The sequence below is a fragment of the Oncorhynchus keta genome, chromosome 20 (genome assembly GCF_023373465.1).
Source record: "Oncorhynchus keta strain PuntledgeMale-10-30-2019 chromosome 20, Oket_V2, whole genome shotgun sequence".
Classification (NCBI taxonomy): domain Eukaryota; kingdom Metazoa; phylum Chordata; class Actinopteri; order Salmoniformes; family Salmonidae; genus Oncorhynchus; species Oncorhynchus keta.
In genome coordinates, this window is record NC_068440.1 from 33,814,725 (window position 1) to 33,827,363 (window position 12,639).

Consider the following 12,639-nt stretch of genomic DNA (forward strand, 5'->3'; position numbering starts at 1 on the left):
CCAAAACAACACTGTCTTAATGTCTTACTCCAGGGTCACCATCACAGTACCAAAACAACAGTCTTAATGTCTTACTCCAGGGTCACCATCACAGCACCAAAACAACACTGTCTTAATGTCTTACTCCAGGGTCACCATCACAGCACCAAAACAACACTGTCTTAATGTCTTACTCCAGGGTCACCATCACAGCAACACAACACCAAGACAACACTGTCTTAATGTCTTACTCCAGGGTCACCATCACAGCAACACAACACCAAGACAACACTGTCTTAATGTCTTACTCCAGGGTCACCATCACAGCACCAAAACAACACTGTCTTAATGTCTTACTCCAGGGTCACCATCACAGCAACACAACACCAAGACTACACTGTCTTAATGTCTTACTCCAGGGTCACCATCACAGCACCAAAACAACACTGTCTTAATGTCTTACTCCAGGGTCACCATCACAACACCAAGACAACACTGTCTTAATGTCTTACTCCAGGGTCACCATCACAGCACCAAAACAACACTGTCTTAATGTCTTACTCCAGGGTCACCATCACAGCAACACAACACCAAGACTACACTGTCTTAATGTCTTACTCCAGGGTCACCATCACAGCACCAAAACAACACTGTCTTAATGTCTTACTCCAGGGTCACCATCACAACACCAAGACAACACTGTCTTAATGTCTTACTCCAGGGTCACCATCACAGTACCAAAACAACACTGTCTTAATGTCTTACTCCAGGGTCACCATCACAGCAACACAACACCAAGACAACACTGTCTTAATGTCTTACTCCAGGGTCACCATCACAGCACCAAAACAACACTGTCTTAATGTCTTACTCCAGGGTCACCATCACAGCAACACAGCACCAAGACAACACTGTCTTAATGTCTTACTCCAGGGTCACCATCACAGCACCAAAACAACACTGTCTTAATGTCTTACTCCAGGGTCACCATCACAGCAACACAACACCAAGACAACACTGTCTTAATGTCTTACTCCAGGGTCACCATCACAGCACCAAAACAACACTGTCTTAATGTCTTACTCCAGGGTCACCATCACAGCAACACAACACCAAGACTACACTGTCTTAATGTCTTATCCAGGGTCACCATCACAGCACCAAAACAACACTGTCTTAATGTCTTACTCCAGGGTCACCATCACAACACCAAGACAACACTGTCTTAATGTCTTACTCCAGGGTCACCATCACAGTACCAAAACAACACTGTCTTAATGTCTTACTCCAGGGTCACCATCACAGCAACACAACACCAAGACAACACTGTCTTAATGTCTTACCCAGGGTCACCATCACAGCACCAAAACAACACTGTCTTAATGTCTTACTCCAGGGTCACCATCACAGCAACACAGCACCAAGACAACACTGTCTTAATGTCTTATCCAGGGTCACCATCACAGCACCAAAACAACACTGTCTTAATGTCTTTCCAGGGTCACCATCACAGCACCAAAACAACACTGTCTTAATGTCTTTCCAGGGTCACCATCACAGCACCAAAACAACACTGTCTTAATGTCTTACTCCAGGGTCACCATCACAGCAACACAACACCAAGACAACACTGTTTTAATGTCTTACTCCAGGGTCACCATCACAGCACCAAGACAACACTGTCTTAATGTCTTACTCCAGGGTCACCATCACAGCACCAAGACAACACTGTCTTAATGTCTTACTCCAGGGTCACCATCACAGCACCAAGACAACACTGTCTTAATGTCTTACTCCAGGGTCACCATTACAGCACCAAGACAACACTGTCTTAATGTCTTACTCCAGGGTCACCATCACAGCTTGGTTGAGCGTGGTCCTACATTTGTTTGTGATATTTGTGTTTGTATTTAGTATGGATCCCCATTAGTTCCTGCCAAGGCAGCAACTACTCTTCCTGGGGTTTATTATGAATCCCCATTAGTTCCTGCCAAGGCATCAGCTACTCTTCCTGGGGTTTATTATGGATCCCCATTAGTTCCTAACAAGGCAGCAGCTACTCTTCCTGGGGTTTATTATGGATCCCCACAGTTCCTAACAAGGCAGCTGCTACTCTTCCTGGGGTTTATTATGGATCCCCATTAGTTCCTGCAAAAGGCATCAGCTACTCTTCCTGGGGTTTATTATGGATCCCCATTGCTATTTTTACTTTGATTAGGGATCCCCAATATGTTCCTGCCAAGGCATCAGCTACTCTTCCTGGGGTTGATTAGGGATCCCCATTAGTTCCTGCCAAGGCAGCAGCTACTCTTCCTGGGGTTTATTATGGATCCCCATTAGTTCCTGCCAAGGCATCAGCTACTCTTCCTGGGGTTGATTAGGGATCCCCATTAGTTCCTGCCAAGGCAGCAGCTACTCTTCCTGGGGTTGATTAGGGATCCCCATTAGTTCCTGCCAAGGCAGCAGCTACTCTTCCTGGGGTTGATTAGGGATCCCCATTAGTTCCTGCCAAGGCAGCAGCTACTCTTCCTGGGGTTGATTAGGGATCCCCATTAGTTCCTGCCAAGGCAGCAGCTACTCTTCCTGGGGTTTATTAGGGATCCCCATTAGTTCCTGCCAAGGCATCAGCTACTCTTCCTGCGGTCCAACACATTAAATCACTTACATTACAAATAAAACAAAAGATAAAACAGTACATCATATAACATTATTACACCACTACCTATATACAATACAAAATGTTTAATTCCACCATACAACAATATCACAATGTGTGCATATGCATGTGTCTGTACCTTTGTGTGTCTCTTCATGACAGTTTACAATACAGGGTTACACCAAGCAGTTTAGTCACCTCAACTTGCTCAATTTCCACATTATTCATTACGAGATGTAGTTGAGGTTAAGAGTTTAGTGAATACCACCCTGCATACCACTGCTGGCTTGTTTCTGAAGCTAAGTAGGGTTGGTCCTGGTCAGTCCCTGGATGGGAGACCAGATGGTGTTGGAGGGCCAGTAGGAGGCACTCTTTCCTCTCGTCTAAATAATATCCCAATGCCCCAGGTCAGTGATTGGGGACACTGCCCTGTGTAGGGTGCCGTCTTTTGGAAGGGACGTTAAACGGGTGTCCTGACTCTCTGCGGTCACATTAAAAGATCCCATGGCACTTATTGTAAGAGTAGGGGTGTTAACCCTGGTGTCCTGGCTAAATTCCCAATCTGGCCCTGAAACCATCACGGTCACCTAATAATCCCCAGTTTACAATTGGCTCATTCATCCCCCTCCTCTCCACTGTAACTATTCCCCAGGTTGTTGCTGTAACTGAGAATGTGTTCTCAGTTAACTTACCTGGTAAAATAACGGATAAATAAATATGTAAAATTGTCCCAAATACAATGCTTTTAGTTTTGGAAATATTTATGACTAACTTATTTCTTGCTACCCATTCTGAAACGAACTTCAGCTCTATGTTAAGTGTTGCAGTCATTTCAGTTGCTGTAGTAGCTGACATGTATAGTGTTGAGTCATGCACATACATAGACACACTGGCTTTACATATCTCGTTAGTAAAGATTGAAAAAAGTAAGGGGCCTAAACAGCTACCCTGGAGCATTCCTGATTCTACCTGAGAAGTAGCCACCCTTTGCCTTGATTACAGCTTTGCACACTCTGGCATTCTTTCAATCAGCTTCACCTGGAATGCTTTTCCAACAGTCTTGAAGGAGTTCCCATATATGCTGAGCACTTGTTGGCTGCTTTTCCTTCACTCTGCGCTCCAACTCATCCCAAACCAATCTGAATTGGGTTGAGGTCGGGTGATTGTGGAGGCCAGGTCATCTGATGCAGCACTCCATCACTGTCCTTCTTGGTCAAATAACCCTTACACAGCCTGGAGGTGTGTTGAGTCATTGTCCTGTTGGGAACCACACATATGGAGATCATCCGTTCACCTACTCTGGTTCTCACAAAGACAAGGCAGTTGGAACCAAAAATCTCACATTTGGACTCAGCAGACCAAAGGACAGATTTCCACCGGTCTAATGTCCATTGCTCGTGTTTCTTGGCCCAAGCAAGTCTTTTCTTCTTATTGGTGTCCTTTAGTAGTGGTTTCTTTGCAACAATTCGACCATGAAGGCCTGATTCACGCAGCCTCCTCTGAACAGTTGATGTTGCGATTTGTCTGTAACTTGAACTCTGAGAAGCATTTATTTGGGTTTCAATTTCTGAGTCTGGTAACTACTAAACTTATCCTCTTCCTTTCCTGTGGCGGTCCTCATGAGAGCCAGTTTCATCATAGCGATTGGTGGTTTTTGCAACTGCACTTGCAAAAATGTTGACCCCTACACAGCCAGGGTCAACCCACCATCCATCCCTACACAGCCAGGGTCAACTCACCATCCACCCCTACACAGCCAGGGTCAACCCACCATCCACCCCTACACAGCCAGGGTCAACCCACCATCCACCCCTACACAGCCAGGGTCAACCCACCATCCACCCCTACACAGCCAGGGTCAACCCACCATCCACCCCTACACAGCCAGGGTCAACCCACCATCCACCCCTACACAGCCAGGGTCAACCCACCATCCACCCCTACACAGCCAGGGTCAACCCACCATCCACCCCTACACAGCCAGGGTCAACCCACCATCCACCCCTACACAGCCAGGGTCAACCCACCATCCACCCCTACACAGCCAGGGTCAACTCACCATCCACCCCTACACAGCCAGGGTCAACCCCCACCATCCACCCCTACACAGCCAGGGTCAACCCACCATCCACCCCTACACAGCCAGGGTCAACCCACCATCCACCCCTACACAGCCAGGGTCAACCCACCATCCACCCCTACACAGCCAGGGTCAACCCACCATCCACCCCTACACAGCCAGGGTCAACCCACCATCCACCCCTACACAGCCAGGGTCAACCCACCATCCACCTCTACACAGGCTCCATACAGATGCTGACAAGCAGGCCCAGAAAAAGCCCCAGGGAAAACCACCCTTTCTGGGCTTTATTTTGGGCCCTAGTTATGCAACGCCAACTACCATCCATTTAGAAAGGGGCCGGTGAAATGAAGACTGTTTTCAAAGTGTTCTTTTTCTTGTAACTTTCAAGGCAGGCAGTTTGAAGGGAGACTCTTAGAGAGACCTCTCTTCTTCTAGCTCTGAGAATAAAACCCTGTTAAAGCTCTAAGGCTTTTAATACAGTGGAGGACAGAAGTGCCCAAGGAAAGTAGTGGTTCCTAACTAGATAGAACCCAGCCATGTCCAGTCCAAAGCTCCCTTCTCACCTTCCTTTGATCTCAACAGTTAAAGCCATGTTCCAAAGGTTTTAGACTCATTTCTCACTTCCTCCAGTGAAAGCTAACATTATGAACAATACAATGCCATGCAATAGAATACAATACAATACCTCCAAATACAATAGAATACCATACCATACATTACCATACATTACCTCCAGATACAATAGAATACCATACATTACCTCCAGATACAATAGAATACCATACATTACCTCCAGATACAATGGCATACCATACCATACATTACCTCCAGATACAATGGAATACCATACCATACATTACCATACATTACCTCCAGATACAATAGAATACCATACATTACCTCCAGATACAATGGCATACCATACCATACATTACCTCCAGATACAATGGAATACCATACCATACATTACCTCCAGATACAATGGAATACCATACCATACATTACCATACAATACCTCCAGATACAATAGAATACCATACCATACATTACCATACATTACCTCCAGATACAATGGAATACCATACCATACATTACCTCCAGATACAATGGAATACCATACCATACATTACCATACATTACCTCCAGATACAATAGTGCAGGCCTTTAGATCTTCCTGTCAGTTCAACGTCCAGTTAGTACTCAGATCTTTCTCTTTCTGGCTCAAAACGGAGTGAAACAGGGAGGTACTATTTTGCCATACCATGCAAAAAGGCAGTAACTGCTCATTTGGTCAAAAATGAACTCATTCATTAAATACATGCTTAATCAGGTGGACAAGTATCCTGCTTCTATTGTAGTGTGTTTTGGAGAAAATGGTGGTCATGTTAGCAGTAACTGTATAAAGTTACTGTGAAACCAAGGTAAATAAAAGCCCTTTTTTTTCCAGTTCCACACTATAAGCAGTTACCGCCTTCTTGCTTGGTAGGGTAGTATTTTAAAACATGTCTGTTTGTATTGTGTTGATGCATTACATGTTGTCTTCTGTCTTCGGGTTCTACAGTATTAATCCTTTCTCCCTCTTCTGTTTCTCCTGCATCCCCCTCTCCCTCCCGATCACACTCCCTTGTTTTGTCTCTGTGCCTCCCCCTACTGTTGCGACTACTCCCGAGTGGCGCAGCGGCCTAATGCACTGCACCTCAGTGCTTGAGGCATCACTACAGACCCTGGTTTGATCCCGAACTCACAACCGGCTGTGATCGGGAGTCCCATAGGGCGGCGCACAATTGGCCCAACATCATCCGGGTTAGGGGAGGGTTTGGCCGGGGTAGGCCGCCATTGTAAATAAGAATTTGTTTTTAACTAACTTGCCTAGTTAAATAAAGGTTAAATAATAAAAATACTCCGGATGAGGCCACTTCATCAAGGTTTATGTTCTACAACCATGGAAGCTTGGCAAGAAAGACATAACCAAAGCAAGTCATCCTAGTATTCAGTGGCAGTCATTTCAGTAATGACTGTAATGGTTATTTTGGCAGTCATACTAACGATGTCTAATCATTTCGTGGGAGTAATAACAGATAAATGTGGGCCTTCATTGATGACTCTCTTCCCTGTGGTATGGCATGATGTATGTAGGGTTGTGTTGTCATAGTTACCTTCACTAACTGTGGTCTAGTAGATTATAGTATATCATGTACAATCTGACTCACCAGTGGGTTCTGCCTCCTGTTTGGACCGTGGTGTGTGAGAGTGTATGTTTGTCTACATGTTTGTTTCGGTGTATTGGGGGTCAAATACATCACACGTCGTTCACAACCATGTTCTGAGATTGTATGATCTACATGACTTGTGACTCGAGCTAAAAGTAATTCTGGCAAATACTGTCATCTAATGTTCACTCTGTAACGACATGATGAATCTATAAATGACTGTCTTTAAGTGGTTACAGAAAGAAATCCCTTTTAGCTTTATACCACCTGGTGGTTCAAGTGAAAAGGACAGCTGGGAGGGCAGCTGGGAGGACAACTGGGAGGACAGCCGGGAGGGCAGCCGGGAGGACAGCCGGGAGGGCAGCTGAGAGGGCAGCTGAGAGGGCAGCTGGGAGGACAGCTGAGAGGGCAGCTGAGAGGGCAGCTGGGAGGACAGCTGAGAGGACAGCTGGGAGGACAGCTGAGAGGGCAGCTGGGAGGGCAGCTGAGAGGACAGCTGGGAGGGCAGCTGGAAGGACAGCTGGGAAGGCAGCTGGGAGGGCAGCTGGGAGGGCAGCCGGGAGGGCAGCTGGGACAGGAGGGCAGCTGAGAGGGCAGCTGGGAGGACAGCTGAGAGGACAGCTGGGAGGACAGCTGGAGGGCAGCTGGAGCTGAGGACAGCTGCTGGAAGGACAGCTGGGAAGGCAGCTGGGAGGGCAGCTGGGAGGGCAGCTGGGAGGGCAGCTGAGAGGATAGCTGGGAGGGCAGCTGAGAGGACAGCTGGGAGGGCAGCTGGGAGGGCAGCTGAGAGGGCAGCTGGGAGGGCAGCTGGGAGGGCAGCTGGGAGGGCAGCTGAGAGGACAGCTGGGAGGGCAGCTGGGAGGGCAGCTGGGAGGGCAGCTGAGAGGGCAGCTGAGCTGGGAGGGCAGCTGAGAGGACAGCTGAGAGGGCAGCTGGGAGGGCAGCTGGGAGGGCAGCTGGGAGGGCAGCTGAGAGGGCAGCTGGGAGGACAGCTGAGAGGACAGCTGGGAGGGCAGCTGGGAGGACACAATATTCAACCTCCAGCTGCGTACCCCCTCCAGCACCAGGGTCAGCGCACTCTCAAATGTTGTTTTTTGCCGTCTATTGTAAGCCTGCCACACACACACTATACGATACATGTATTAAACATAAGAATGAGTGTGAGTTTTCGTCCCATATGGCTCATGGGAAGTGACAAAGAGCTCTTATAGGACCAGAGCACAAATAATAATATCATAATAATCAATAATTTTGCTCTTTATTTAACCATTGTACATATAAAAACGTATTTGTTCATCGAAGATGGTGAATAAGTCACCACAGGTTAATGAGATGGGTGTGCTTGAAAGGATGCACATAACTCTGCAATGTTGGGTTGTATCGGAGAGAGTCTCACTCTTAAATAATTTTCCACACACAGTCTGTGCCTGTATTTAGTTTTCATGCTAGTGAGGCCGAGAATCCACTCTCACATAGGTACGTGGTTGCAAAGGGCATCAGTGTCTTAACAGCGTGATTCACCAAGGCAGGATACTCTGAGCGAAGCCCTATCCAGAAATCTGACAGTGACTTCTGATTAAATTACATTTTCACAGAACCGCTTGTTGCAATTTCGATGAGGCTCTCTTGTTCAGATATTGGCAAGTGGACTGGAGGCAGGGCATGAAAGGGATAACGAATCCAGTTGTTAGTGTCAACTGATTCGGGAAAGTACCTGCGAAACTGGGCACCCAACTCACTCAGGTGCTTTGCTATATTACATTTCACATTGTCCGTAAGCTTGAGTTCATTTACACACAAAAAATCATACAATGATGTAAAGACCTGTGTGTTGTCCTGCAGACAGAGAAGACCTGTGTGTTGTCCTTGTTAATGCAGACAGAGAAGAGCTCCAATTTCTTAATCATAGACTCAATTTTGTCCCTCACATTGAATATAGCTGCGAAGAGTTCCTGTAATCCTTGATTCAGATCATTCAGGCGAGAAAATACATCACCCAGATAGGCCAGTCGTGTGAGAAACTCGTCATCATGCAAGAGGTCAGACAAGTGAAAATTATGGTCAGTAAAGAAGCCCCATGACAACCAACTTCTGTATGTTGTAAAAGCTTTACATGGTCGCTGCCCATATCATGGCATAGTGCAGAAAATACATGAGTTCAGGGGCCTTGCTTTAACAAATTTAACAATTTTTCTGGAGTCTAAAATGTATTTCAAGTTGTCAGGCATTCTCTTGGCAGCAAAAGCCTCTGGGTGGATGCTGCAGTGTACCCAAGTGTCGTCGGGAGCACCTGCTTGCACGCCCATTACCACTCCACCATGTCTCCCTGTCATGGCTTTTGCACCATCAGTACAGATACCAACACATCTTGACCACCAAAGTCCATTTGATGTCACAAAGCTGTCCAGTACTTTAAAAATATCCTCTCATATTGTCCTGGTTTGCAGAAGAGGATGTCTTCCTTAATTGACCCCCCATAAACGTAACAGACATATACCAGGAGCTGTGCCAGGCCCGCCACGTCTGTGGACTCATCCAGCTGTAACGCATATAATTCACTGGCTTGTATGCGAAGCAGTAATTGTTTCAAAATATCTCCTGCCATGTCACTGATGCGTTGTGAAACAGTGTTTGATGAAGTAATTGTCTGTATAGTTGTTTTGGCCTTTTCCCCCAGTATTGTCCCAGCCATGTCCATGGTAGCAGGAAGAATTAAGTCCTCCACTATAGTATGAGGCTTGCCTGTCCTAGCCACTCGGTAGCTCACGATATAAGACACTTCTAGCCCCTTCTTATTAATGATATCTGTTGCTTTTATACATGTCTTACTACTCAAAAGTCGCCTTAATTCTCACTCAAAAATTAATGTGGCTTATTTTTTAAATTGGAATGTTTTGTATCTAAATGTCTGTGCAAGAGTGAAGGTTTCATCAGGTTGTGAGATAGTATTTTTGCACATATAACACACTGTGGCTGATGAAAGGCACTACTCCCAATATAATTGAACCCCAAATCAATGTAATGCTCATCTTCGATGGTCCAACGTCCCTGTCTGTTGTTCGGTGCTTTCCCGGGGAAGGGGGCAGTAGCTCTTCGGCTGCATCATATTCACAACTGTCAGTGTCCATGCTAGCTGGGATAACAACAAATGTAGAATTACTGATACTAGCATTGGATGTGCTGTGGAAGCAGAACAACTTGTGTGGTCGACAGGTACAGGTGTTGTACTGCAGGTAGTAGCAGTACTACCAGTAGAGCTGGTATGTGTCTATGGACGCGGGCCTTACTTTTTTTAACCATTTATCAATTTTAGAGCAAACGGAATGAGCAGCAGCTACGTTTGGCTACATATGGACTGTGAGTGGAATTCCCACAAGAGAGTAATGGTTAATGTGATTGGATGTTAATTATTTGACTAGGCTACCTGTATTTGACATTGTATTGTTATTTCGCAGATTTTATTTTTGGCAGTGAAACGAGGCTACTCAGGCGAGAAAAAAAACTCACCAAAATGTTGAAAAACCTCACCCCGTTGGAAAATATAAATGGACTGTTTAAAAATGTGAAGATTTTTTTTTACAATCACACATTTCATCATAATAGAAATATTATAACTAAAATTATTTCTAGGAGATCAATTCACTTCCCTCAGTATGTTGTATGTGAACCAACTCACCCCCATCTCTATGGTGTGTAGATCCAGCCTCAGGAGATCAGCCCTCCCCCCACGGCCAACTTGGACCGCTCCAACGACAAGGTGTATGAGAACGTGACAGGCCTGGTCAAGGCTGTTATAGAGATGTCCAGTAAGATCCAGCCAGCCCCTCCAGAGGAGTACGTCCCAATGGTCAAGGTAAAGCTAGCTTCAATCAATGGCGATAAAAGACAACAATTGTTGTTGAATCATCATTATATGCTGATCGGTGGGGCGGCAAGGTAGCCTAGTGGTTGGATTAGTAACCGAAAGGTTGCAAGTTCAAATCCCAGAGCTGACAAGGTACAAATCTGTTGTTCTGCCCCTGAACAGGCAGTTAACCCACTGTTCCTAGGCTGTCATTGAAAATAAGAATTTGTTCTTAACTGACTTGCCTAGTAAAATAAAATAAAAAATAAAATAAATTAAATCAAGAGGATATTATTGTCGAGTGATACTGGTTTGTAAGTCGTTCTAGCTTTGTTCTTCTATTACAGTGATATACTGGTTCTTTTTACAGGAGGTGGGACTAGCTTTGAGAACACTATTGGCCACAGTGGACGAGACCATACCAGTGTTACCAGCAAGCACACACAGAGAGGTGAGAAACAACTCCTCATTACAAGTCAACATATTGCTTCTGACTCTGTTGATACTGGACTGTTGTCCTATTGTGTCTGACAACAAACTAACCGGCTTATTTCTCTTATGTGATCTGACTGTCTTCCTCTGCAGATTGAGATGGCCCAGAAGCTGTTGAACTCTGACCTGGCCGAGCTGATTAACAAGATGAAGCTGGCCCAGCAGTACGTCCTCACCAGTCTGCAGCAGGACTACAAGAAACAGATGCTGACGGCGGCCCACGCCCTGGCCGTAGACGCCAAGAACCTGCTGGACGTCATCGACCAGGCCCGGCTCAAGATGATCCACACCCAGTCCCGGGGGTCACACTAGCCCCCTCCGACTCCTAGCTCCTTGGGCATGGAAGACCTTTGAGGGGAGGGAGAGGGATATAAGAGGGAAGGGGGTCTGGTGCTGTGGAAATGGGGCTGGTTGGTTTCAGCAATCATAGACCGCACAATAAGTCACAAGTCAAGACTGCTCAGCTCGCACCTCGATCAGAGCTCCTGATACTACAGGATAGAGACAGAACTGGTCACTCGACTCAATCGTACCCTTCCACCCCCTTCCTGAAAACTGTTTTATAGGCTTATGTTCTGTCTGTCGCTGCTCTCCAGAATGTTTGGAGGTCAGTTACATACAATCTCTTCTGTTTTATTCGATGTGTCGATTGTTTTATCCAGAAATTAATTTCAGAGTTTTTTTTTTTTTTAACCCAGAGATTAATTTCAGCTCACATCATCAGACGTTCTTCCAGGTGGCCGGTAATTATCACAGATCTGATCTGAATACAATTCCAACTGGAAGATTTGAACCATTGAAGAACTACAAGCTATATTTGATTAACATTTTATTACGGAGAGATCTCAGTGGTTGGGATGTCTGTTTAACACTATTACCTAAGGTGTGCTACAGAATCAAAGCATATTATGACTTTGTTTTGGATGCTCATCATTTGTATTTTTTGTCCATTCTCTGACACACGGACTCGGCACAGTGAATAATAAAATATCACAAAATGAATGATATTTATTTTTATTAAACACAAATATCACATGCCACTTTTTAAGTTAACTAATAGTTCATATAGAAAGATATATGTTGTGAGAGGCTTATTTTCGTCACTGTAAACTTCCAGCACATTTAAGTTCCACAGTGGAGATGAACGATCATGTGATTTGAATCATCTAATAGTTTGGCAGTTAAAACCCCTGTCCCATTGCTACTCATTTCCTTATCAACTGAAACTGTTTTGTATATTTAACCAAGTCTGGTGTTACACAAACCTTCTTCTGATTTTCTTGGGTTGTTCGTATTCATTAGTGCACACCGTAGCAAAACATTTTGCAACGGAAATCAAAAACAAGCATCTCTTATTGGACAACTTCAGGTAGCC

General features: G+C 45.4%; 1 protein-coding gene across 15 annotated transcripts in view; it reads left to right on the plus strand.

Annotated features, from left to right (window-relative positions):
• LOC118399008 (focal adhesion kinase 1-like) overlaps positions 1–12,266 on the plus strand; it is a 269,083-nt gene extending 256,817 nt beyond the window's left edge. For all 15 annotated transcript variants that reach the window (XM_052472725.1, XM_052472724.1, XM_052472723.1 and 12 more), the window contains 3 exons: positions 10,626–10,781; positions 11,143–11,223; positions 11,358–12,266. In XM_052472725.1, coding sequence (XP_052328685.1) covers positions 10,626–10,781; positions 11,143–11,223; positions 11,358–11,576 — 456 coding nt within the window. In that variant the 3' untranslated portion in view covers positions 11,577–12,266. The remainder of the gene's footprint in view (positions 1–10,625; positions 10,782–11,142; positions 11,224–11,357) is intronic.
• The last annotated feature ends 373 nt before the right edge of the window (positions 12,267–12,639 follow it).